This window comes from Rutidosis leptorrhynchoides, chromosome 8 (genome assembly GCF_046630445.1).
Source record: "Rutidosis leptorrhynchoides isolate AG116_Rl617_1_P2 chromosome 8, CSIRO_AGI_Rlap_v1, whole genome shotgun sequence".
NCBI classification, from domain to species: Eukaryota; Viridiplantae; Streptophyta; class Magnoliopsida; order Asterales; family Asteraceae; genus Rutidosis; species Rutidosis leptorrhynchoides.
In genome coordinates, this window is record NC_092340.1 from 28,027,771 (window position 1) to 28,054,892 (window position 27,122).

Genomic DNA, 27,122 nt, shown 5'->3' on the forward strand with positions numbered 1-27,122 from the left:
TAGTGGTGCGAGGTGTTAAGTGCCCTAACGGATGTTATGAACACCGATGACGTTTTCGCGAGCGCCGTTCCCTTGTACTATTGGTTAACCATGGTTACTTGTGTTGTAAGCATATTATATCATTTCGAGTTATATTATTATGCGGTTGTTGCTAGCTTGTGGTATTGGAGATTATAGCTTGTTAATGTGACGATAAGCTAATTGTGTTGCTAGCATGTTTGCGGTTTGTGTAAGTGCATGCAAATAGGTATAATTATATATGTATTCGTATAATTATTGCATTCACTAAGCTTTGCTTACCCTCTCGTTGTTTACCATTTTTATAGGTTCGGTTTTGGACAAGGGTAAGGGCATCGTATTGGACTAGAGATCCCGCTTGATGCTAGGGGACGCTTTTGGCTTTAGTAGCTCTTGGAGTTTGACCGGTAGTTGGGTAGTTTAATCCCAAACGCCATGCTCATTGTGTAATTTGGAACTTAAACTTTTTGGTGGTCGAAACTCTAAACTTGTATTAAACTTGTATTTTGGGTCGTGTGGGCCCCGCTTGTAAAACATCATTTTTATGTTTGATTCGTGTGAGTTTTACATATATGAGTTTGTTGTGAAAAGCGTTCGGTCTAAAAGTGTCGGGAAGTCGAAGATCTTTTCGCGAAAAATGGACATTTTGGTCAGAACTGTCTCAGGCCTTGTGCGCGCCGCGCATAGGCAGTGGTGCGCGCCGCGCACCCTCCAGATCAGTTTTAAATTTTTTTTTTATTCCGCGTTTTTGGTTGGTTAACGGGTTGGGTCGTTACAACTACATTTCCACTCACAATTTGGCAACATGCATTTAGCAGTGAATCGAGATTTGTCCGACTTTACAGGCTTAATTTGGAAGTTTTCTTCAAGACATTTTGTGTATAGATGGTTTACAAAATCATCCTTGTTTAAAAAAGTTTGTCGACAATATATCTCATTGAAACAGGAGCATTAGGTGGCAAATTAATTTTTCTAAGAACATTTTTTAACAATATTCTTCGAGTAATTGGTTTTTGGGGAGCAACTGGGAGTTTTAATCGTGTTCTAAAACAATCGAGAGGCAAATACATAGGTAAGTTATTAATAAATTGAAAAGAACCACCACAACATATATGAATAACAAAGGTTTCATTATCACTAAAACTCATTATTTAAAACAAAGAAAGTTACCTTAATGACGCTTGAAATTATATGATTTATGTGGAAATGGTGGAAATTTGGTGAAAATAGAGCTGGTAATGCCTTATATGAATTGAAAAAGTTATCCGTAATAGTACAAAAATCGTACAAAATCTTATCCACGAAATCAAGAAAATCTTATCGGGATAAGACCCAGAGGCGCAAGTCGCAAGACGCAATATGCAAGGACGCAAGTCTCTTTGTTGCGTTTGTCAATAACGCAAGGTCGCAACGTCGCAAGGTCGCAAGGACGCAAGGTGTCTTGCGCCTTGCGAGGGCAAATTGTCAAACTTTTTTTTTTTTGGCTGTCAGTCAACAAGCTTCAAAAAAATGGGTATTTTGGTGATAATCCGAATTGCAGGGACATAAGTCGAGTGACGACGTACGACTTATCGGAACAAAAGTTACAAGTTAACTATGCACGTAAATATGATATAATATATAAATAATTATATACCATATAGTTGTTTACACTTTTTCATCACTGTTATCGAGTGTATGATATCTGCCCAAACATTCCTGAAAAGTTACATGTTTAAAAAAGTTGAAGATATCATCGTATCTTCCATTATAAATATACTCCATATTTCTGAAGATATTTTCATAACTATTCTTATCTGAAATCATTTATCTCTTTTAGATGCCGGAAACAATTGTTTAAGAAATTTTTCAACTAAAACGTCCCATGTATCAATCGCCTCTTCAGGTAACGATTCCAACCAATCTTTGGCTTCTCCCTTTAAAGTCCAGGGAAATAACATGAGATATATCTGTTCATCCGCAGTATCACCAACACCAGTCACATCACCAACCTTAGCACCAACAGTACTAGTACCACCAACAACAACATCTGCATCACCATGTAATCGGGTTTGCATTGTATGTATGGGCTTGTAGAAAATTGCAGCCCAATATGTGTGGGCTTGTAAAAAGTTGCAGACCTACTGTAAATTTCGTGATTAATTTTTATAATTAGTATTCCTTGCTTTTCAAAAAAAATAACTAAACCGGACGAAATATACCCATTTATAAAACCCGGGTAACCCGTTTCTACGACACTATGTGACAATATTCTTTTTGCACATTTCTTAAGGAAGTTTCTAGAAAAACTCCACAAAAATTTGAAGAATTTCCTCCCAAATTCACACACACAACAACAAGCTCTGCAACTGTAACTATGTACCCACTCTCTCACGTCATCATATTTCTCTCTCTATTTTCCGTTACAGTAACCGCCACCACCGTCGGCGTCACATACGTCTCGTCTTCAGATCAACCACCGCCGGAAAAAGTCGTGTCACTTTTCTTATCACGTAAGATCACTGCCGTACGCCTCCTTTTTCCAAGCCCTAACATCATTCGAGCTTTCTCATACACAAACATCACTCTGTTCATCGCAATACCTAACTCACTGATTCCGTCAATCGCCGGAAACCGTTCCGCCGCCAGTTTGTGGTTGCACAATCACGTCATTCCGTACTATCCTCGTGCACATATCACTTCAATTTCAGTCGGTACTCACGTTCTCGCACAAGGTGATGTTACTTCCGCTGATCTAATCGTTCCGGCAATCCGTAACGTTCAACAGTCACTAAATGATATCGGAATCAAACAAATAACCGTTTCCACTACGTTTTCATTTGTTAACATCATGACGACGTCGTTTCCGCCGTCATCGGCTGAGTTTATCGAACCTGCGAGTCGATTCGTTATCAAACCGTTACTCGACTTATTAGCCGAAACGAATTCATCGTTTTTCGTTAGTTTATATCCGTACAATATCTATAAACTGCGACAGGAGATACCGATAGGATTTGCATTGTTTCAGGAAGTCTCTTATAATTTCAGAGAGGATACAGTCACCGGCGTTAAATATCGCAACCTGTTTGATCTAATGGTTGATGCTGTAATCGCAGCTATGGCGGTAGCTGGACACGAGAATATTCCGGTAGTGGTGACTGAAACAGGATGGCCTTGTTATGATGTAACAAATGAAGAAGAAGCGCGTGAGGTTTACGCAGAAATGTACTTGCAAGGTTTGATTAATCACATTCGGTCAGGGAGAGGAACGCCGTTGAGGAAAGAAGGTCCAACGGAGGTTTATATTTACGAGCTATTCGATACAAATGATACAATAACTAAGGGTTTGAGGAGTGATGGAACTGGTCAGAATTGGGGAATTTGCTATCGGAATATGAGTATGAAGTTTAAACTTGATTTCTGTAGTGGTGAATCCACCACCAGGGAAGAATACTTGCCTAACTTCATATTTTTTCTTCCATTGTTTTGTCTTTTTTGGTATCATTTGATTGATGATGATGATGAATGGTGATTTTGAGTAGTTGCATATATAAATTGATGGATAAGGCAGTAGGAGTAATGGTGTTAATTGGACTTTTCCTAAGTTCATATTTCATGCCTGATGCTAAATTAGTTCTTGATTCGCGATTACAGGGGTTTGAAAAAAAATATTTTGTGAGATTAATTGATAATATGTTTTATGATTATAGATTTTTCTATTAAGCATATTTTAGTATTCAGGTATTAAACTTTGTACCATTAGACCACAGATATGGCGCTCACCCAAAGTGAATTAAGAATTTCCTTTTTGTCAATCGTGAAGGTTGTTGAAGTTTTTAGGTAATGTGGTAAAATTTAATTGAAAGTTGGGGTAAAAAGTTATTAAAAGAGGTGAGAAAAAGGTTAAAAATAATTAAATAATAAAAAAACGCTTCAAAATGGGTCGACATTCTATGACAAACGCCCCACAATAACTTGGCCACAAGCGCCCCATTACACGCATTTGTTGGACATTTATGGCGCATGGCACAATGAGTGGGAGAAGCACGAGCGCATTATCCATGTATTGTAAGTTATCAACTATTCATAAATATATATTGTACCAAAAAATATTCATATTAATTGACAATAACAAAATTGGAAACCAATAGCATAAAGCCGTAACATGAACTCTATATATCATTACATTTCTATAATTTCAAACTAGTATACGCTTTAAAACTTGATGTTGACTATCCAAGACCAATATAACATCCATTTCTGCTGACGGGCCCTAACATCTTTATGTCTTTTCGTTGATATATCTTGCAATATCCTTCAGTAGTTTTCATTTATAGCTCGTAAACATATTCAAAGATGACTCGAACAATTTTACATGTACATTGACAAAAATAGTAAATTATAACCACACCTATATATCCACTAATGCCCAATATCAAATTCTTCAAGATCGATGGCGTAGATTATGTATGACGTTAGAAGAATTCAATGATGCCTTAGGCCTAGCAAACCTAGGCAAAAAGTTATACTCTAATGTGATTTATTTTTTCCCTAGTAGTGTGGCTTATGATTTCACTGGAATCAACATAGGGGATGTTGTTTGCACAAATATTAAGTTTTATCTCGAAATGGATTATCTTGATGATCACCGTATTTGCGTTGGTTACCTTCGAAAAAATGTCAAGAAAATATATTACATTATTCACAGCAATCTAATATGTCGTTAACCATCAACTGATGTTTTTAATGATTCTGTTATTGTAATGGAAGCCATACTAATCTTTTGGATAATTAATGGTATCTATGTTTTCGAGTCATTTGTTAGAACTTTCGGTACTTATTTAGATGGAAATTTTACTTGGGTGTATGTTAGAGGGAAAGTTTGGATTCTTGCTAATTTGTGAGGTTTTGTTGATGATTTGATGTTGATGATTTGAAGTTATAGTTGTCATCCGAGCTAATCCGTTGAGCCGAAAGAAAAAAAAAAAATCTAGAATAGTAGCAATCCCCATCTGGGATCTCCAGACATCCCCATCCATGATCACCAGACATCTCCATCAGGGATCTAAGTGATTTTCAGAAAATTTTATCAGAACACAATCCCCATCCAGGATCCCTTGAGATCCCCATCCAGGATAGCATGTTTTATGGAAAAAGGAACAGCAGCTCAGATTCTAATCCGGGACAAAACAGAAAAAATGGAGATCCCTTGATATCCGAGGTCATGTTTTAACCCTAAAATTAAGTTGCAGTTATCACTTTTTATCAATATCTCATTCCAGGCCTCTTCTTGGGGAATTTTTAGAGTTCTGAAGCGTTTCTTCATCAATTTCAAAGGATTTAAACATCGAGATTGACTATTGGATTAATCATTGTGAGTGGTACTCTTGTTTCATTGATTCTATTGATTTTTTTCATGAATTCTTGTGTATCCATTTGTTTTGTTGATTCTCTCATAAACATGTTAGGCTAAAACCCTTAGTGTTTGCTCAGATGTGATACTTTTAAGCGTTAGATTGTTCTATATTTTGGATTATAATGTTTGGTTGATTAAAATTGTTGAGTTTGATCATAAGAACCATTATTGTGTTTATCTAATGCTTGAATTTAATTAGATGACTTGTTGACTAGTTAATGTTAACTGATTAGTGATACACAGGTTGTGCTTCAACATTTTAAGTGGTCTAGATGATTGAGTTAAGTGTCTAATCGGTAATTGAATGGTAATGTGGTAACACAGTCGTGTGACTGCTTTGAATGATCATTATAATTAGTATTTTACATGATTTTAATCCAGATTAAATTTCAACAATTTAATCAAAACATAGTTTGATATTTTGAATGAGATTAATGTGAGTTAATCCAGTTTAATTGACTGAGTTAGACATCTATCGGACATTTAATATGTTGATTTGTTAACCAGTACAATAAGACCTGGACTAAGGCCAGGCCCATATGATCAGCCCATTTGTATCGACTTAAGCATTTATCTCATCTACGATTAATCTCTCGTTGGTTCTGACTTGTTTGTATTTTAAACAACCATTTACACCTGTGACGGAGCAATAATGTGCAATCAATCATCAATCTACTTATTTATGTCCTGGAAAAGCACGTTCTATCCTACGCTTTTTACATACATTGACCCATCTTTTTTTATCTATGTTCAAGATTGGAACAAATCTGCCGTCGTATTATAATAATTATATTTAAAAGTTTGAGTAGACAAAAATATATTATCAAACGTGTTTATATAACTTAGCCTTTAATCGAACATTCACATAAAATCTTTTCATGATTCTGTATACCTAGAGTCAAACCAAATTATTATCAAAAACCCATTACAAAAATATCAACTGAAAAATGTGAGTATCAAATCCAATTTGTGGCTATAAAAAAGGAAATATATATACATAGAGAGAGGTTATGACGTGCTGAGCATAAAGATCCTGTTGTGGGTTTAGTTGTTTTGTGCAATACGACCGATCAAAATCTCCTTGTAGTTATATGGCTTTCTGTTTTTTTATACATAATGTTGAATGTTGATGTGCTTCTAAAAAAAACATAATGTTAAAGTTTTAAATTCCTTTAAAATGCTCATCATAATTCATAAACTTGTAAACCTTCTAAACATGTAGATACAACGATTATTTGATCTAAGAATTATACAACTAAATCTTGAAACTTTTTCTGATAATGATAGTTTCAAATGTTGTCGTTTACGTTCATAAAAGTATTGTAACACGGTCACTTTTATGTTAATATGTAACTGCTAGTTACAATATCTTTTGTATGTTAAGGACACCTTGTAGTAAAAGATTTTTTTTTTTTTTTTTCAATTTCTTTTTTTATATTAGACTGAAAAAAAGTGTGGTTAGAGTAACGTTGGATAGTCAATGCATTTGTTAATTGACAGAGGACTAGTTATGTAAATAATAAAAGAATATTTCACTTATTCCATTATCATCCCCTTCGCCCCATCCACTACGCTGCAAAAAGCACATCTTTTCACCAGCATTGCTTCGTATATAAATATAAAAATATAAATATCTTTATCCATTTCCCCCTAAAACCCCACTTTTTTCCACAGCATTTAACCCCCTCAAACATTCCATTCAGTTTGACCATTGTGATTTCTGCAAATCAGAAAAACTTTGACTTTTCCATCAACAAATTTAACTCAAGTTCTATCAGAGGTATGTTAGCAGCTTGATCTAATAATTCTTTATATTACATGATTTTTAACCAATTAATGTTTATCTTGATATTGAAATTGATGATACCAAACAAACCCAACTCATGCCTGGAACAGAAATATTCTTTAATTAAGATGGGGTTTCAAAAAAATAAAATCTTTCTGTACAAATTGGAGATTTCAAGAAACCCTACTTTATTTTTGTAACAAAAGGCAAATATGATTGAGCAATCTATGTTCATTTCTGTGTCAGATCGGGTTGGTAAGTATGGAAACTTTTAGGATTTATATTTTCCAGGTGTTGTTTGAGTTTTAACTGAAAAGGGTGTAAAGATTTCACTTTTGATGTTTTTTTGTTGAAAACAGGGTGGTAGGGTTTTTTTAGATCAGATCAGATAAGATCCAAAGGGGAAAAGGGTAAATATGTCTTTTACTGGAACCCAACAGAAATGCAAGGCTTGTGGGAAGACGGTTTACCCTGTGGAGCTTTTGTCTGCTGATGGTATTGATTATCACAAATCTTGCTTCAAATGTAGCCATTGCAAAGGTACCCTTAAGGTATGATCATGTTGATTTTGTCTTTTATAATGTTTATTTCATTTGATTTGATCTACTATAATTAGTAGCTGAATTAAGGTGGATCCAAGATGTTTGTTGAGTGTTTGATATTGTAACCCAAATTTCTTGCTAAATTAACCCATATTTGTTCCATTAGTAATTTAGGATAATTAAATGGACACAACTATATTACATGTTACATTTACATAATGTTACATTTACATAATTTTATGACTAACATTAGTTATAGTTTGTAAGAATTGACACGTCTATACGAGTGTAGATGCAATAAGAAACAACTTTTTTGTCAATTTTTGCTCAAATGTTTCAATTCTTGCTTTCTTTTGGTATTTATGTAAATACCCAGTAGAAAACCAAGGACAATAGTTCTAATAGTCATTCGTTCTTATTTGTAAAAGTGCATTTCACATTATAACACCTTTTTACCATTATAAACTTACGTTTCAGCTGAGCAATTACTCATCAATGGAAGGTGTGCTTTACTGCAAGCCTCACTTCGAGCAGCTCTTCAAGGAGAGTGGCAATTTCAACAAAAACTTTCAATCACGTATGTTTTTTTTTCTCATTCGTTGTTTTTTTTAAACTATATTTATTATTATTACTTTTGTTTTCCTTGTGCTGAAACGATCACTTTGTATAAAAATCTGACGGGTCATTATTAATTATTATTGATAGCTGCAAAGTCGGCTGAGAAGCTATCTCCTATGCTGGTAAATTTGTAGCTTTTATAATACAAATTTTTTATTTTATTAGATTACATATGTTAAGTAGCATCTTAAATCTGTTTTTATGTATAATAGACAAAGTCACCTAGCAAAGCTGCTGGCATGTTTTCGGGAACACAAGAGAAATGTGCTACTTGTGGCAAAACTGCTTATCCTCTTGAAAAGGTACATATCAATTTTACAAAGCATATTCATAACATAAAACTGGAAGTAGCAAAACAGTGAGTTGGGTTACAGGTGAAATTCGGGCTGGGTCGGGTCAAAATGGGTAATTTGGTAATTCCCCACTTTTAGACCATACTTGTCCACATAATTAGTAACTATATTCTTGAAATATTCAACCTTTATACCATTTTGATTTTGAACAGGCAACTCATACCACAATCTCTTCAAATAAATAACCCATAAATTCCACCAAGAATCCTAGCTATCATTAATCTTTATATAGTCACTAATAACAATATTATTCTCTGTAAGTACCAATTATTTTGTAGAATCCAATGTTGATTACCAGCATTATTACCAATACTAACCAATTTTGAAGCCTTACAGTCCATTTACTATCTAAAATCATCCAGAAGAAATAATCACACATACCATATTTCTCACAAAAATTAAAACCAATGTTTGAATTTGCAGTTTGACACCAGAAAGTCAATCCTCTAGCCAACCACAAATCTGTAAAATAACCAGCAGGTCGAAAAACATTGTTTTCAAAAGACGGTGGTACATGCCGTGTTGGGTAAACCTAAACGAGTTGATTAAACCATTTAGCGTGTCTATGATGACTACCGAAGTTATAATACTATAAATATTTCAATAAAATGGGTTTTATGCTGTAAAATACACTTTGGGTGACTTTTGACCCTTTCAACCCATTTCATGTCAAGCTGTTTCTTTTTTTCCTTTTTCTTGTCTCCCACCCTTTGGGAAGAAAAGATGACCAAAATCAACCATTTCAAACCTGTATCTAATTATCTAAATTGAACCGAATTCAGGTAACAGTTGAGAATCAAGCATACCATAAGTCGTGTTTCAAATGCTCCCATGGAGGTTGTTCTTTATCTCCATCAAATTATGCAGCTTTGGAAGGAATCTTGTACTGCAAGCATCATTTCTCACAGCTATTCAAAGAAAAGGGCAGCTACAATCATTTGATCAAGTCTGCATCCATTAAACGCACCGCAGAAGCAACGGCGGCAGCCGCCGCTGCCGCAGTGGCGGCGACAGAAACTGTCGCTTCTATTCCAGAATGAACAAGAAAACACTTGATCATATCGTCTTTATGAAGGAACGAAATTTTTTGGTTTGTATTGGTTGTGTTTGTTTTCATTGGTTTTATTGTTGATGTTTGTTCCCATGCAAGAGAATGGATTGAGATTTGAGACGGCCTACTTTTGTTTGATTAATGAATTCCCTGGGTGCCTACCATGGCACCCATATTATTTATTAAAATACAATTATTTAAGTAAACAGTTTATTTTGCTATGTTTTGCAACTAAAGAATCAGTATAAGACATAATGTGTTTTTGTGGGATTAATGTTTTTTTTTACTTTTTAGTTGCCTTTCATGCCCCCATTGACTCAACTCGCAATGCATGCTGACTAATCTTAGACTCGACAACTAGCTCAAATAATCAATACAACTACTGAAATAATCAATGTCAAACCAACCAAGATGAAAAAGTTTCTCCATATGAACTTTCTAAATTCTAAACAGGGGAGTAATCTCATCTCATTTAGAACTGCGATTCTTAACTTCGCCATAAAAGATAACTCCAATGACCGTAAGCGTGTAGCCTACCATACAAGTACCAGAAACTGGATTCCTATATATTAGTATCGAGACAACAACTGCACCTTTTGCGTTACCAAGAATCTAAAGCATGCGGTATCATTAGGTACTTGCTAACATGTATTAGGTACTTGTACTGTACCAACATGTTAAGAATGATTTACCTGAAGCGTAAGAGCACTTGTGTGCTTTGTGAGCAAAAAGTTGGTCAGATTCACAAAATAAGCAAGGGAATAGTTGAAAATCAACAACCAAACAATTCCAAAATTTTGTCTTGCGAGTGCTACGGTTATACTGACGACATTCTCTTCCATGTGGTAAAAGAAGTATAACGATGAAGAAGATTCATTGAGTTCAGCTTCTCACTTGAACAAATTAATGGAGAGTTAATTGTCACTAACACGCTTAACAAATTAATCAACAGTTATTTATGTCGACTGTTTCATGAAAAAATGTAATTAAAAGTTGTTTATTTACCCTTCAGACGAAAGTAATAAAAGTAAAAAAAAAAAAAAAAAAAAGAGTTAAAAAAAAGCATCATACCCCACTGGATATAACAACAGGAATGAGAGCGATATAGCCAAGCCTCCTTATAAACACTGCTTTGAAAAAAAGGCGTTGTAGGACCAATCGCTTGATTAAACGAAACAGGCAAATACGAAAGGGATATATTACCACATACATCCGAGGCACAAAAGATTAGACTCAAAGCGGATATATTAATAAAGTGAATATGAGAGAGGATGGTTGGTAAAGGGACAATTTTGAACCATGCAATGGCGACGTAACTGAGCAATGCACATGAAGACTTGCGACACATTGTAAGAAAAATGGGGTATTTGAATCCGTAATTGGTTTATAAGTATTTGTTGACCAATAACACACAATGTTTGATGAGTACCATGATGATACAAGCTATATTGTGAACAACGTGCTTGACGTTGAGCCCTTTATCGCTGACAAAAAAATTTGTAAACACTTGATTACCAACTTCTGTTAAGAAATAATGAAGAAAAAATTGTTTATGATAACTAATTAAAAAGTGCTAGCAAATTGCAGTGTTTAGCTGATAAAACCTTTGTAATCTTTCAATAGCAATTGTACTTGCTAAAACATCAATAAACGCTAGTATAAACTTAATAAAGAGAGCATAATTTCATCATTGTTTCTCATATATTGCAGCGAAGGACTTGTAAATGACAGTAAAAATATTTCTTTTTATATTACAGCTGGAGTTTTTCAAAAACAAAGAAAAAAAACTTAACAAAATGATGATTATAAATGTAAAGATCAGATTTACCAAGGTTGTAACATAACAGATAGAAAAAAAATTCATCCAAAAAAGTGATTTTGCATTCATAAAGGTAGACGATAGTTTAATGCACTACTGATGTTCCATATAAGAAATAAACATCTTCCATTACAAAAATGTCATAAAGAACTACTACAAGAACACATAAATAACTAGCAGCAGCAGCAGCAATCTCCATACTTAGCGCCGATAAAACTGCACTTAAAAACAATTAAAACAGATTACAATCAGTAAAACAATAAAAGTAAACATAGCATCAGAAAGAATTTAACAGCTTTTCACGAAAAAAAATTGTAGAAAATTTAAATTCCATGGCATAATGACAAGTTGCAACCCCCAGGTCTAAAGCAGTAAAGACTAGTTATCGAATGTAAAATGATAATGTGAATTATTACTATAGCCTAAAGCAGAGATATATAATTTAATATATCAGTCTCTATAAGCAAAAAAGGCACAAACTCTGAAACTCTTGTTATTATCATTGGGAGTTTATATTTTGAGTAGTTATTTCCTAATCATTTAAATGCAGTACGAATTTGTTCACGTACATACAGGCAAAAAATGGGACATACTGAACAAGCTGATTTGGCTACAAATTGGGTCCAATTTATAATGTGTTTAACACTGATCAATAATCAAAACATCTCCACAATATAAGCAAACTGATCATTATTCAACCTACTTTTAAACCTTGTTCAATAACAAAAGAATCAACTACAGATTTATGATGAGCACAAATAATTCATATATACAATTTCTTAAAAGTCAATAGATTATTGTTCCTCTGAATCATAATAAGATTTAAAGACAAAATAAATATCACTTTCATGATACGCTTTGACACTTCAAGAAGGTGTTTGGGCATGCATCATCAAAAAAGGTGTCATTTTACTTTAAAAAACGAAAAAACAAGCATTACATAACCATTTCAAAAAGGCTTATTCCGTTTATAAAAAACCCTAAAAACATACATCCCTTAAAATATCTTAATCAATAACAATACATATTGCAGCATATTCAACTTCAAATTCAAAAAACAACAATAAAAAAATATATATATAAGTATCACCTTAAATGTTGCTTGGGTACATGAACACTCTGACCCTAGACCCCTGCAAAATAAAATATAAGCAAACTCATTTACTGACATCGCACAAAAGAAACCTGATTCACAATCTGTAAATATATACAAATGAAAAATACCATGGATTTAGGAGGAAGATTGGTCTTGAACTTAGCACGAACAATACCAGTGTTACCATGAGGCCTAGTTACTTTCCCCCAAATACACCGATAATGTGATCCATTTTTCTTCACTTTTGCCTTGTAAATATACGCCAAACGATTCCCTTCATACCATCCCACTTCTTCTTTTGTTCCCACACCTTCAATTTGAACCAGCGACGTATTCGGATACTGGTTCGATTTTGACCTAATCATTTCAAGAATAAAATAAAAAATCAACAAATTTTAACCTTTATTAACGGAAGCTGATTGCATCATAATATCTGATTTAATTTACCTCTTGTATCCGAGTATCGTTCCTCTGGTGTAGAGTCTGAAATTGAAGATATCAAGTGATAACAGATTAGATATTGCACTTTTAATAAATGTGTGAAATTAGGGTTTATGTATACATGAAAGATTGAATAATACCTGACGCGTTCTCCTTGACGTCCCTTAACCATTTTGCTTTGAGAAGAAACTTACAGACTGCAACCGCCGATGAAGAAACAATAAACCCTAGATCCGATACATAATGATTTATAGTGGTGGTTTATATTGGGTCACATGGGTGGGCTTGGGATATGCCTTTATGGGCTTCCAGTTGGTCGATCTATAACAAAGCCCAATTGACCAATCCTTATAGAACTAGGGACTAGTAAAATTTAATGTGGTAACCCTCGACTTATTAAAAATAACGGTTCAGCTCGAGCTTAACGAGATCGACTCATTAAAGGATCGAATTTGGGTCAATCTTAAATGAGCTGGAACTCGTGATTGAACATATATTGAAGCTCGAAACGAGCTCAAGCTTCTTACATCGAGCTAAAACAAGCTCGTGAGTCTACGAATCTATTATATTTATTAATTCTATGGCAAATATTTGGACTTTAGATGTTTCATTATGGACTTCAAGTTGTTTGCGTAATAACTAAGCCCAAATGACTAATGCTTTTTAAATAAAACAATACCTAAATTTACGTAAGTGAGAAGATATGATGGAGGTAAAATGTGACAGTAGTTCATTTACCATATAATAAAAAGAGGCTGGCTGTTTTAGGAGTTCTTTGTGTTTTGGGCCTTGGGTACTGGTATTGTAATATGGTTGAGTTATAATAAAATTTACTTTTTGCCAAAAAAAAAAAAGAGGCTGGCATCACATATTGTCATAAGAGGTCTCTGGTTCGACAATTACTAGTACCACATTATGAGGTGGTTAAACCCGTAAATAGTCACGAAATAATCCTACTAAGTCACGTACATCTGAATAATACTGACCCGTCTCGAGTAACCTAAATAAAGAAAGGTTATCCGTTCTGTATACTAGTAAATTTTTTGTTTCAATATTAGATAATGTTGTGTGAATTTATGTGCATGAAGTGTGTGTTTGAGCTTATAACTCGCACCAATTTTTCTTTTCCTTAAGAAACATTAAGAAAAATTAGATTAGCCAATTATTCAAAGGTAAAAAAAAGTTGTCAATTGTGTCCATCTTCTTTATCACATTTTCATCTTCATGAAAACAAAACTTTTGGGTTTCAAGATTTAATTTTGATATCATGTAATGATGTCATCTAGCAGGGTGATGGCCAAGGGTAATAATACCTTGCCCATATCAACAAGAATTAACAAGACAACTGATTCAGCAAGATTATCACAACAAATTGGTTGGCCTACATCAAAGTTACAACATTTATTGACATTTTTGAAACCGCGAACTAATAAGATTAATTGCATTCTCACCGTTTTCATGTTAATAATGGTTACCATCATGTTGATGAAGTATTTACATGTAATTAGGTTTAATGCCAAAATGATCAATGAAGAAGAACCTCTAGTCATTAAGCCTCAAATTTCGGATGAAACGATACTTGGCAATATACAAACTTCAAACATTCAGAAACAACCTACAATTGATAACTACCATGGTTGTATTGCTCGCCTCGCAGGAGAAACAAGTATGGAAACTAATCTCGTATCGCATGTTTTTTCAAAGTATATAAATCTATTAACTCACTAGCAAATTTTCAAGTTTTGCGTTCTCATCAGGAAATCGAAATGCTCCAACGAATGGTTACATCCTGTTTCAAGCAAATGGTGGGTTGAACCAAATGACCATGGGGGTTAGCATTGTTCCAAACACACAATACTAATGGTAAATTTTTAGGATGTCAAATGGATTTGATTAATCATATTGTTATGTTATAGATAAGTGACATGGTTGCTATAGCAAAACTCATGGATGCTACATTGGTCCTTCCATCTTTAGATCACAAGTCATTTTGGACAGATCCAAGGTAGGATAATAAACAAAATTTATATCACAATTCAAACACAATAAACATCATCACAAAAATTTGGTACTTTTTTTTTTCTTTTCTGAAACTGATATGTGTTCAGTGATTTTAAAGATATATTTGACGTAAAGCAATTCAAGATGACTCTCCAAGATGATATCGATATAGTTGACTCGCTTCCATCGCATATGTCTGTAGTGATACAGCACGAAAAGGATCCAATTTCTTGGTCAAAGGCATGTATGTAAATAAATTGTTGAAATCTTGAAAACTTATTTGTTTTTCAGGATCAATATATTTACTGTTATCATGCAGCCAAGTTATTACCAAGGTGAGATCCTTTCATTGCTGAAGAAACATAAAGTTGTTAAGTTCCTTCACACTGATTCGAGGCTGGCTAACAATGGCATCCCAGATGCCATCCAAAAGCTCAGATGTCGAACCATGTATGAGGCCCTACGTTACACAAAGGCGATCAATGATCTAGCAAATGTACTTATTTACAAACTAAAACACAACAATGAACATTATCTTGCTCTCCATCTGAGGTATCTAAATATGTAATTAAGTGTGCGTTTGATTAGTTCTTAACTGAATGATTCAGCGTTGAATGTTGACTCATTTAACATTTAGCGCATTTGTTTCTGACTTTTAAATGACATATGGTGTTGAACCATATAGAGTTGAAATACTCTCTTAATCATTAAACACGTAAATTTTATCTAATATCCTCTTTAAATTATATCAATAACACTTACTAAACAACTATATTATTTTTTATTAATATGAAATGTTAATAAGTTAATTTTACATCATTCACATTGTTTATTAAAAATGATTATCAAACAGGTTATTATTGTCATTCAGAAGCAACTTCATTTAGAACCAACTTCATTCATTCATTCAACGCTTAATCATTCAGTTTTACCAAACGCACCCTAAATCAATTATTGTCTCATACATATTTTGATCTTTACTATTTCAAAATACCGTAGATTCGAAAAGGATATGCTAGCTTTTACTGGCTGCACTCATGGACTATCACAAAAGGAGGCGAATGAGATTGAAGCGTTCAGGTACAGTGTAAAGCGTTGGAAAGTTAAAAGAATCAAAAGCAAGAAAACTCGGCAAAAGGGGAACTGCCCTTTAACGCCTCGTGAAGCAGCTATATTTCTCCAAGCAATGGGCTTTCCATCAAGTACGACGGTTTATATAGTTGCAGGTGAGATATACGGACAAAATGGACTCGATGAATTTAAAGAAAAGTATCCGAATGTATTCACTCACACGAGTTTGGCAAATGAGGATGAACTTAAATCTTTTAAAAACTTGCATAATCAACTTGCTGCATTGGATTACACAATAGCACTTGCGAGCGATGTTTTTGTGTACACGTACGATGGGAACATGGCTAAAGCTATTCGTGGTCATCGCATGTTTACAGGGTTTCAGAAAACAATTTATCCTGATAAGTAAGTTTCAACCAATTTATGTGTAAAAAACAAAATTTAATGTTGTTGTTACGATTACTTTATCAAGAAAGTGATTCTTGACATATAAATCTTGTACTCGGCGCAGGAAAAAGTTTGTGAAGTTAATTGATGAACTAGATAAGGGTCATTTGAGTTTGGATAAGTTCTCGTCACACATTAAGAAACTACATGCGAATAGAACAAGTAGACCGAAGCGAAGAGTTGCTGGAGTGAATCCGAAACATGAGGAAAGTTTCTATGCGAACCCGTTTCCTGGTTGCATATGTGAGAGTAAATCATAGATTAATTAACAGAAACAAACAGAAACTGCAAAGCAGAACATATACTCATATACTATTAAAAGGTTTATTTGTAATGTCTAGGAGCCAAGTGTAGTATAGATGCCAAGTTTCATTAGGATATTAAAATAGAGAAAATGAAACATATTTTTCTAGGTTTTAGCATCAAAAATATGTTTGATTCGGAGGCTTAAAAGTGTTATTGTATTGCATGTGACCCAAAACTCAACTTGTGAAAAAATAGTTGTATAAGAATATACTTGCAACAATATTTGATCATTTCGACACAAGTAAATTTCAGAAACGTTTAATGTACTGAATATGAATGGATTTACACTTCTCTAAAGGCTAAAAGATGATATACTTAGCATTTGTAAAGGAACGTACGGATGACTTTTTTATTATCATCTTACATGGAGAGAGTAAAACAACTAAACATTTATACTCAGATGTACGTGACCTAATTAAGTTATTTCGTGACTGTTTTTTTTTTACCACCAAAGATGTTCGGTTAGTGAAATTTAAGCTTGAGACATATTTTGAAGATATTAAGACACCAACCAAAGTGTTCCCTCAAAGTGTTATTGATTTATTTAGCATTTGTTTCAGAATAAAATTGTGAAAGTTTATTCAAACCGAAAATGAAAAATGTTACAAAATATTAGGAGGCAGAGTACAAAATTTTAAATATAGAGGACTAAAAATGAAAATAATCATAAATAAACTAAGCACACGGCATCTTTTTAACAATTGCAACAATCTTTTTAACGATTCGTTTTTAGAAATCGATCTCCGTTCAACTCTCCGATCCAACTCTTCTGATCTTCCGATTCACTAAATCAGGTAACTTTTTGTCATTATAGATTTCCAATACACTTATATTTTTGGTTTTAGGGTTTATATATTTCCTCATGCCATAGCTCACATTTTTATTGAAATTTGAATTAGGGTTTATAATTATGACAGCAATAAATCAATATTTGTATGAAATATTCTGGTATAAATTCATATTTTTCATGTACTATTGGACACTAATCATCAATTGGTCATAGGATAATTTTGGCTACTCAATTAACCTATTACTTTATATTGTTTAAGACATTTAGCAACGAAATTGTGGCTTGATAATTTGCTGTATGCAGTACGGAGTATAAATTTATTTTAAATTAATATTATTTCCAAATGTTTAGAGATCTAAGTGAAATAAGTAATACTCATTTTTTAAGGTGTGATATTAAATTTTATGTTTTTATGTTTATATCATATACCATATTACAGAATGCCACAAAAGGATAAATCTTTAGCCTCAAAATTCTCATTTTTCCTGCTTAGCAGGGCGTAAATGTACGTTAGACTCTCGAAACTTGGGTCAAGTAAAAATAATAATATAGATGTTCTGACTTTACTAGTTGAAGTTTGTACATTTTCTGTAATGGGGTTGAATCGTTGTATGGTTGGTAAAGAATATAGTCATTCACACACTCATGTAAAATGCCATGATGTGTCGTAAAATTAGTTTGAAGGTGTTAGTATTATGATTCATGTTTGGAAACATGAAATTATAATCACTTAGAGATATGATTTGGGTCATCAAAGAATATAAAGCCAACTTACGTATGATGATGATATACAATATCACAGGATATGGGTCTTTGGACACTACTGGAGGGGTGTTTACTTATTGCGAATGCACTAGCAATATTGAATGAGGACCGTTTTCTTGCACCTAGAGGATGGAGCTTTCAAGAGTATTCAGGGGTTAAGAGAAATTCCCTCAAAGGACAGATAATTGGTCTTATTTATGCAACACAATACTTGAGAGTTCTGTTGATAATGTTGAACTCCCTTTCAATCGTTATAAAGCTGGTTTCTGGATAACTATTCGATGTAAGTTGTTTTGCAACGCATTGTGTAACTTATCACAGTTTCTATAATCATATATCATTCAACTTGCTTGACCTTTCATAGTCTTTTCTTCTTGATTAATTTGCATTGTGGACCCCTCGAATCGTTTGAAGAGGTGCAGTTTGATTGAAAAATCTTACCCTTTGAAATGAACAAATATTGGTGCTATATTTTTGACATATTTTCTTTCTCATGTCATTTTGAATAATGTTTTGTTATCAGATTAAGAAATCATGGCTCATGGATGAAGATTCCGCAGTAAAATAAACTTGTGATATTTAGTGGTTCTGAATTTGTTTAATATAAGAATGTTGGCTTCGTGTTACACTTTTAGGTAGTCGTTTGAGTTTCTTTGTGTAGATCTGTCTAGTTTTGTAATGTTATTTCATCATATTGTTGGCACACAGTTCAAAGATGTTGTATTATTCATTGTTTGTTTCAGTTGAAATTATAAACAAATCTGGATTGAATTGAAATTATAAACAAATATAGATAGTTAACTAATGAATCCACTTAAACCTGCAAAGGATATTATAGCTACATATCTGCAAAATGTGATATGTTTTGGAGTGTATAGTAATAGTAATATGCCTCAAAGCATCAATTGCTGCTGCAACAGACATAAGACTATGCCATGAATTCTGGAATATACGTAGGTTGCGTTTGATAAAATAGAGGTTGTATCTATACTTACTTTCTTTGTGATAAAGGTTCAACCAAATGGTTCTTCTGCATCAATCATTAGTCACAAACAAATGAAACAATATATTGTATTCATCCAATAACTGAGAGTATATATTCAAACATTTGTTAACATATATAAAACGTTTTCGCCATAACGGTTGATACTAAACTGATGTCATATCATCCGTGCCATACAAATCCTTACAAGCTCAAAAATTACTAGAAACATGTTCCTAGATTCCAGATGAGAAAAACACGATACATAGCACATGATAGCTAATTTAAAGTTTGAATCACAGATTCAAGAATTACATTGACAAAACGTTAAACGTGGGTTAACTTACCATACAGTCTCTAATAACTGTGAGATGATACATTCAAAGTTTTGTTTACATTAAAAAGACGTGTTCACCATAACACTTGATACTAAACTGATGCACATATCACAGTGCCATACAAATCCGTACAAACTCAAAAACAACTAGAAACATGTTTGTGGATTCCCAGATGAGAAAAACACGATACACAGCACATGAAAACTAAAACTTTGAATCACAGATTCAAGATTTACATTGACAAAACGTTAAACGTGGGTTAACTTACCATACAGTCTCTCTACTTCATACCAGTTTTCGAATTCTTCACATAAGGAACACCAATCTTTTCGTATTGGAAATCAACCGGGCTCACATAATTCTTCCCTTGAACTTTCATCCTATCTGCAACATAAAACGACACAAACAACACAACCAAACCTGCTAATGCTCCACAACACATAACAATCACGAACCACGAAAGAAAACAGCTTTCTTTCTTGTTACTTTTCACGTAATCTTCTGGAATAATCGGAATCGAATGCAACCATTTTGGAACTCCTTTAATCTCAGTATTCCATGAATACACAGTGGTAATTTTACCCCGCTGATTTTTATCATCATTACTTGATAACAAACCAAATAAAACCTCTTCTGATTTCAACATTTTCCCTAAATTAATTTGATACGAAATCAACGGCTTAGCTCGTTTTGGATCACCTAATTTACTTAACCTAACCTCTAACCGTTGTGAAGACGCACGGTAATCAATCCACGATGTTAACTTCACTCCTTCACTGATCACATTACTAATTTTCGAAACATTGCTAACCCTAACCCTAGAAAATGAATTTTTATACACATTGGCATCAAACTCCACAGATAATAATCGATTTTTATCCAATATCTCAAATGAAGTATTTCTAACGAAATTAGAAGGAAAATCAGAAGCAACAATTACCAGAGCAACGCCATTACCGATCTCGAATGTGAAGTTTGATGAAAACGACGTCGCAGAAGTGAAATTGACAGGCGTATTGCGTAAGATGATGCCGAAGCTTGAAGGCGTGTCCCGGCGAAGGAGAACGGAATGACCGCCTCCGGCGAGGTGAGCGTCGGCTAAGAGTGAAGTTCCGGCGAAGTTGTGATCAGGAAATTGGATTGAAATTGAGGATGTGAGTTTTGTAGACAGAGATAGAATTACAAGAGTGACAATTGAAGCTGAAAACAGATTCATCATCAATTTAATGGCGATTTAGGGAAGAAATGGTTGTTTTGTTTTCCTCTTGAAAGAGTAAAGTGCAAGAACAAATTACTTTAAGTTATTTATCATATCATGGAGAAAAAGTTGTCTTGAGCTGTCGTACTCTTTGCATCAATAAGTGTACCGCCTGTAGTGTTCGTTATCTGTGCTTTTTGGAAACTTAATTCAATTGATTTTTCATTTTAGTTTGGTTAAAATTTTCACAAAACTACACTTTTGGTCCCTGTAGTTTGTACCAAATTGCAAAGGTGTTCTTTTTGGTTAATTTTTTTTTTTTATGAAATTTCGCCTCCAATTGAATAATGAATAATCTCACTTTCCCTGTTCATATTGATCCTCCATTTATCATGGGTTGCATACTTGAATATGTGATATTTATAATGTTTAAAACAAGCGAAGGATGAATCCAAAGAGATAACATGATCCTAACTTCATACATACTATACATATACATGTATACTACACACATGTGAGATATTGGGATCAATGCGATCCCTTTGGATGCTTTCTTCGGCCGTTGTCTTGATCTTCATGCACATAAGCACGTATAAAAAGAGTTAGGGAGAAAACAGGAAGAATAAGGAGGAGGAGGAGGAGGAGGAGGAGGAGGAGGAGGAAGAGGAAGGATTGAGTAATTGAAATAATGAAGAAGAAAGAAAGATTTGAGAAAATGGAAGAAGAGAGGCTCAATATAAGAGTTTGGCAATGGGCTATATATAAAAGACAACTTTTTATTTATTTATTTACATTTTGGTGCTACTTGTGTATCTTAAAAACTTGCAATCAAGACAATAACTGACTTGTCTAACACATTGAAATTTCGATATAGGCCTTTTTTTATCCACGGGCAATTGTAAAAGGTAATATAATTTGTTTTGTTAATCCAAATGATTGTGAATGTTAGTATTATATGTGGAAAAAAGGACATTTCATAATTGAGTAGGCCCCATTTTCATTATACAACCGAGTAAAGTAAATGTTACGGAGTAGATCATTTGCAATGGTATGGGAGAGTTGTGGTTACATGTTAAATATCCTGCAAAGTTGTAGAATGATTGTGGAGTTCGGTTCATTAAAATGTATACATTTATTGTGTTCTATGAATTAGTAAACTCGTTAAAGAAAAAACAATATTACAATTCCTTTTTTTGTTCTCATTCCCATCATTACAACAGGGATAGAACATTAGAACCACCATATGGGCTGATGCCGCTTCTGATAATCGATTAGTTATATAGCTATATTTGTTTTTTAGTGTGATTAAATGTCAAGTTGCTAACTAATCTTCTATGTTATTGCAGAATTTACTCTGTCCAAAAATATTTCTCAATACGTCTATATGTTTAGAATTGCGTATAAAACTTTCCCCACAATTTAAGTTCTCACCATATTAGTGGGACACACTTTTCATCAATAATAAGCATCCATCATTTTGGGGTGGAATATTAAGGTAAATTATAATTATAATTACAAATTATTACTAGTATTAGAATTTACCTAACGACAACCTCTAAAGTTGTCGTTAACATGATTTATAAATATGTAAATTTTGATACATGATTTATAAATATGTAAATTTTGATAACTGCCATAATAAAATTGACTAATAACCGCTATATATAATGACTTAATGCATATTAACGATAACTCTTAATGTTATTGTTAGCAAAATGTATAGTATATATTCAATGGATGTGGCTCATCCATGTTCATGTTTTTAGGGATGATGAATTTATATATTGAATTTAAATTGTACATGTGAACTAAATTATAAGTTAATTAAAGTTATTGAATTATGCTTGTGATGAATGATGCGCCGATGCGGTATAAAGTTAATATGTGAATTATAACTTTAGCTAAAAAATGAACATGAAATATGCTTATTTTGGAAGCAAACGTGAACCTTTTATTTGTTCACCATGAGTGTGTAGCATGTGGGTGTTTTTAATTAGTAAAAATGATTAATCATTTGATATTAATTATTATAATTATGTAATCCAACAAAATCAGTCCAGAAATATATTCAGATCTTCATGGTCAAAGATACGTGATTTAAGGTGCTCTTCTTGGGCACATGTCTTCACTAGGCCAGCACAAATAACCATTACTGTATTAGTTGTAAAATTTGTTTGTTTATATGTTTTTTTCATCATATCATCATATTGGCTATAAGTTAAAAATCTTATCATTGTGTACTTAGAACATTTGTAATGGTGACGGGGTGATTGGGCGTGATAGAGTGTTTTTGTGGAGTATAGTGCTGATTTGGCAAAGGTGATGTCGTGATGGCATGATGGAGTTTGTAATGGTATGGGGTGATGGTTGTGTGATGGAGTTATTTTATTATTTTTATTGATTTAATTAAATTTTTTTTTTTTTGAAAGGCAAGGTAATTTCATTAATAACACAAAGATGGGCCGAAATTGCCCATCAAACACTAAAACAAATACATGATAGGAGGATGCAGAGATTGCACCTCAAACGACTATACAAATATTACAAGTAGACATCCGGATTGGATAGCCAAATATTCCAATCTAGCTTTTTGGCTTTGATTTTACACAAAAACCAGTCAAACGATACCGCTTGGATTTCGCAAAGAGCCGCCGGGGCACTCCATCCCTTATCTTGGAAAACCTTAATATTACGGTATTTCTAAATAAAGTAAGAGGCAACCCAAACAACCCCTTGCCAAACCAAACTCGAGGAGGCGCTATCACGAAGGAGTTCATTTAAGGAAAAACTTGAGAAGAGACCACGATTCCACCATTTGAAGACTCGGGACCATAGATCTTGAGCACACGAACAAAAGATGAGAATATGATCAATTGACTCGAGGCCATCATCGCAAAGAGGGCATCTAACACTATGCAAATCAATGCCTCTCCTATCGAGTTCGAGCCTAACCGGGAGACGCTTTTTCAGAGCACGCCAAACGAATAGCTCCACTTTTTTAGGAACCAAATAAGTGTGACAAGTTTCTGTGACGACCCGGAAATTTCCGACCAAATTTAAACTTAATTTCATATGATCTCGACACGATAAGCAAAGTCTGTAATATTGAAGTCTCAAAAACTTTGAACTGTGTTCATGTAATCATTTGACCTTTGACTATGCCCGATGATTCACGAACAATTGTTTGTAAATAAATATGTATATAAATATAAATGTAAATGTATATAATAATTTGAAATAATAAACTACACTTTAACCAATTAAGAATTTAAAAATGCAAATTAATATTTAGAATTATTATATATATATATATATATATATATATATATATATATATATATATATATATATGTATGTATGTATGTATGTATGTAAAATTCATGTTTGTGTATTAAATATTTAGTGTAAATATATATATACTACATAATCAATAATATGTAATAATAATATTTAATATAATAAGTTTAATTATAATTAAATTATAGTTATTATAGTAATATTAATATTACTTTCATTTTTACTATTAATATTAATATCAATATTCAATATCAGTATTAAAAAGTTATGATTATTAAGTTAAAGATATTAAAAAGAAAAATTATTATAAGAATGATTAACGATAAAACTTTAATTATTGTTATGATTATTCATTATTATTATTACGAAAACTCATCATTTTTATTAGTATTAATATTAATATATTAATAATTATCATTTATTATTACTAATTCCTTTATCAATAATATTATTATTAATAATATTATTATTAGTATTATTATTATCATTATTATTATTATTATTATTATTAGTAGTATTATTATTATATTTATCAAATTATAAATCATATGGAAACAAATTAGGTAGAATTCGTTGTCATATAGGTAGTACGAATCTGTTAAAATTTCAACATCTGCTTTATTTTTTTGTTCCTTTCTGTTTACTTGATTGTGAATATGTCGACCTATTTCTACTCTTCAATAAACAATCCATGAATCAATTCCTGGTTTCTACTTCCATTATTTAAATAATACAAGCATCATCACCTGCACTCTGTAAATCGTTGCCATTACCCGAAAATCCAACCAGAGAAAGAAAAGAAACAGACCCAGTTATTTTCGCGATACCTTTCAAACCTTAACTCAATTCAGAAACAATTAACGAAATCTAAAAATACAGAGGAGTTAGGAATCATCCAATTGTTCTATCTGCAAATTTCCAGCCTCTAATTTCATCAATCTATTATGAAATTCGGAGTCAAAGATTCAAATTTAAAAAGTCAACAAATCTTCTGTGATCGAATTCGAGTTCGTGTTTGTGGTTTAAGTTCAATTGACAGTTCAAATAGTTTCTAGATGTGATTTGCAAACTATTTCATGAAGGAATCGGGGCTTGAAACAAACTTAAAATCAAAAGTGGGTTTTATTTTTTTCTTCTTTTTGCGACAGCAGCGAGGCTGCTCCATTTTTTTTTTTTCGGTTGCTATTAATCAAGAACACCACTTCATTAAAAAAAAAAAATTGTTTGATTCAAGTAAACACAAAAATCATGGCTTTGATTAATGGAGTCCCCTGGTTGATTTTAAAATCATGAAGAAGATGGAAAAGGAAACTGAGATAATCACGGGTTAAATTTAATTAAGTTTCATAGGATATCAGAAAAACATGGACGGTAGAATGGTTAAGAGTGTTGACGGGTGTTTGAGAGGTCGGGGGTTCGAACCTTGGCATGCTCACTATATTTCTTTTTGGCCGATTTTTGAGGTAGTTCCTTAGTATTATTTATTATTTATTATTATTATTATTATTACTTTTAACTTTATTATTGTTATTATTATTGTTAATACAAATTGTTATTATTATTATTGTTATTGTTAATTTTGGTATTGTTATTATCATTATTGTTATTATTAGTGATAAGAATTTTTAATATTATTATTATATGTATAAGTAGTATAATTATTATTATTATTATTATTATTATTATTATTATTATTATTATTATTATTATCATTATTAGTGTTATTATTATTATTAACATAAATATCATTCTTAACAATGTCATTATTATTATTATTAGTATTATTATGATGAATATGTTTAATATTATTATTATTATGAAAATAATATAGATTATTATTATTTTCATAGATATTAGTATTAATATCTTTTTATGAAAAAAATTAACATAAGTAATATTAGATATATTATCACAAGTATTATTATTATGTAATTACTAAAATCAGTATCATGACTTTCATTAACAAGTAAAATTAATATTTTTACAAGTATTATTATTAATATCATATTATTATCATTAATAGAGTTATTATTAACATTATTACCTTTATTAGTAATATAAAGTATTAATACTATTATTATTGTAGCCATTACTAATATTATGGAAGTATTATTATAATTACTATTTTTAACAAATACATAATATATATATATATATATATATATATATATATATATATATATATATATATATATATATATATATATATATATATATATATATATATATAAGAATATAGTTATTACATATAACATAGCAAAACTTAATATTTTTATATATAATGAATATAGGTTATTACCATAAAAGTTATATTACTAATAATAATATATATAATTGTTTGACTACAAGTACATGATTTAATATATATATATATATATATATATATATATATATATATATATATATATATATATATATATATATATATATATATATATATATATATATAATATAGGTTCGTGAATCCGAGGCCAACCCTACACTTGTTCAATATTGTCATATGTATTTTTACTACAAAATACATTAGGTGAGTTCATTTGATTCCCTTTTACTCTTTACATTTTTGGGACTAAGAATACATGCGCTGTTTTTACAACTGCTTTATTAAATGCTTTTGAAATATGTTTTGAACTGCGAATACTTGAAATGCTTTATTAAATGTTTGACGAGATAGACACAAGCAAAACATTCCTCGAATGAATTATTATGCAGACAGAAGTTCTGTGGATTATTATTGAATTATGTGGACTTGATAATTGTCACTAATTATTATGAATATTTTTCCCCTGATTATTATTGCTTAGTAAC

General features: G+C 32.2%; 6 protein-coding genes and 1 pseudogene across 7 annotated transcripts; 4 read left to right on the top strand and 3 right to left on the bottom strand.

The window, feature by feature from the left end:
• The first annotated feature begins 2,374 nt into the window (after window positions 1-2,374).
• On the top strand, window positions 2,375-3,529 carry LOC139863259 (glucan endo-1,3-beta-glucosidase). The gene has a single exon (XM_071851897.1). The coding sequence runs from the start codon at window positions 2,375-2,377 to the stop codon at window positions 3,527-3,529; it is 1,155 nt and encodes a 384-aa protein (XP_071707998.1).
• Window positions 3,530-7,586: 4,057 nt separating this feature from the next.
• On the top strand, window positions 7,587-9,752 carry LOC139863260 (LIM domain-containing protein WLIM2b). Its single transcript, XM_071851898.1, has 5 exons — window positions 7,587-7,750; window positions 8,219-8,318; window positions 8,447-8,481; window positions 8,572-8,661; window positions 9,495-9,752. Exons 1-5 carry the CDS (start codon window positions 7,616-7,618, stop codon window positions 9,750-9,752), a joined length of 618 nt encoding a protein of 205 aa, XP_071707999.1. The 5' UTR covers window positions 7,587-7,615.
• A 479-nt stretch (window positions 9,753-10,231) lies between these two features.
• Window positions 10,232-11,781, bottom strand: LOC139863261 (probable sugar phosphate/phosphate translocator At3g11320; annotated as a pseudogene).
• An 892-nt stretch (window positions 11,782-12,673) lies between these two features.
• LOC139862914 (large ribosomal subunit protein eL33y-like) lies at window positions 12,674-13,291 on the bottom strand. The gene is made up of 4 exons (XM_071851541.1): window positions 13,260-13,291; window positions 13,126-13,161; window positions 12,807-13,035; window positions 12,674-12,715 (listed from the first exon to the last, which is right to left on the bottom strand). The coding sequence occupies exons 1-4, from the start codon at window positions 13,289-13,291 to the stop codon at window positions 12,674-12,676; spliced, it is 339 nt and encodes a 112-aa protein (XP_071707642.1).
• A 1,349-nt stretch (window positions 13,292-14,640) lies between these two features.
• LOC139863262 (O-fucosyltransferase 19-like) lies at window positions 14,641-16,898 on the top strand. Its single transcript, XM_071851900.1, has 7 exons — window positions 14,641-14,785; window positions 14,877-14,950; window positions 15,036-15,124; window positions 15,228-15,360; window positions 15,440-15,672; window positions 16,120-16,596; window positions 16,703-16,898. Exons 1-7 carry the CDS (start codon window positions 14,641-14,643, stop codon window positions 16,896-16,898), a joined length of 1,347 nt encoding a protein of 448 aa, XP_071708001.1.
• Window positions 16,899-17,652: 754 nt separating this feature from the next.
• Window positions 17,653-19,270, top strand: LOC139862915 (uncharacterized). Of its 2 annotated transcripts, none has more exons than XR_011764319.1 (3): window positions 17,653-17,738; window positions 18,537-18,915; window positions 19,023-19,270. XR_011764319.1 is itself a non-coding variant. In XM_071851542.1 (3 exons), exon 2 carries the CDS (start codon window positions 18,540-18,542, stop codon window positions 18,771-18,773), a length of 234 nt encoding a protein of 77 aa, XP_071707643.1. In that variant the 5' UTR covers window positions 17,653-17,738; window positions 18,537-18,539; the 3' UTR covers window positions 18,774-18,782; window positions 19,023-19,270. The 2 variants fall into 2 exon arrangements, 1 of the variants encoding a protein (XP_071707643.1); XM_071851542.1 differs by having other exon boundaries at window positions 18,537-18,782.
• Window positions 19,271-20,099: 829 nt separating this feature from the next.
• On the bottom strand, window positions 20,100-21,035 carry LOC139863263 (probable L-type lectin-domain containing receptor kinase S.7). Its single transcript, XM_071851901.1, has one exon. It carries the CDS (start codon window positions 21,033-21,035, stop codon window positions 20,100-20,102), a length of 936 nt encoding a protein of 311 aa, XP_071708002.1.
• Window positions 21,036-27,122: the final 6,087 nt, after the last annotated feature.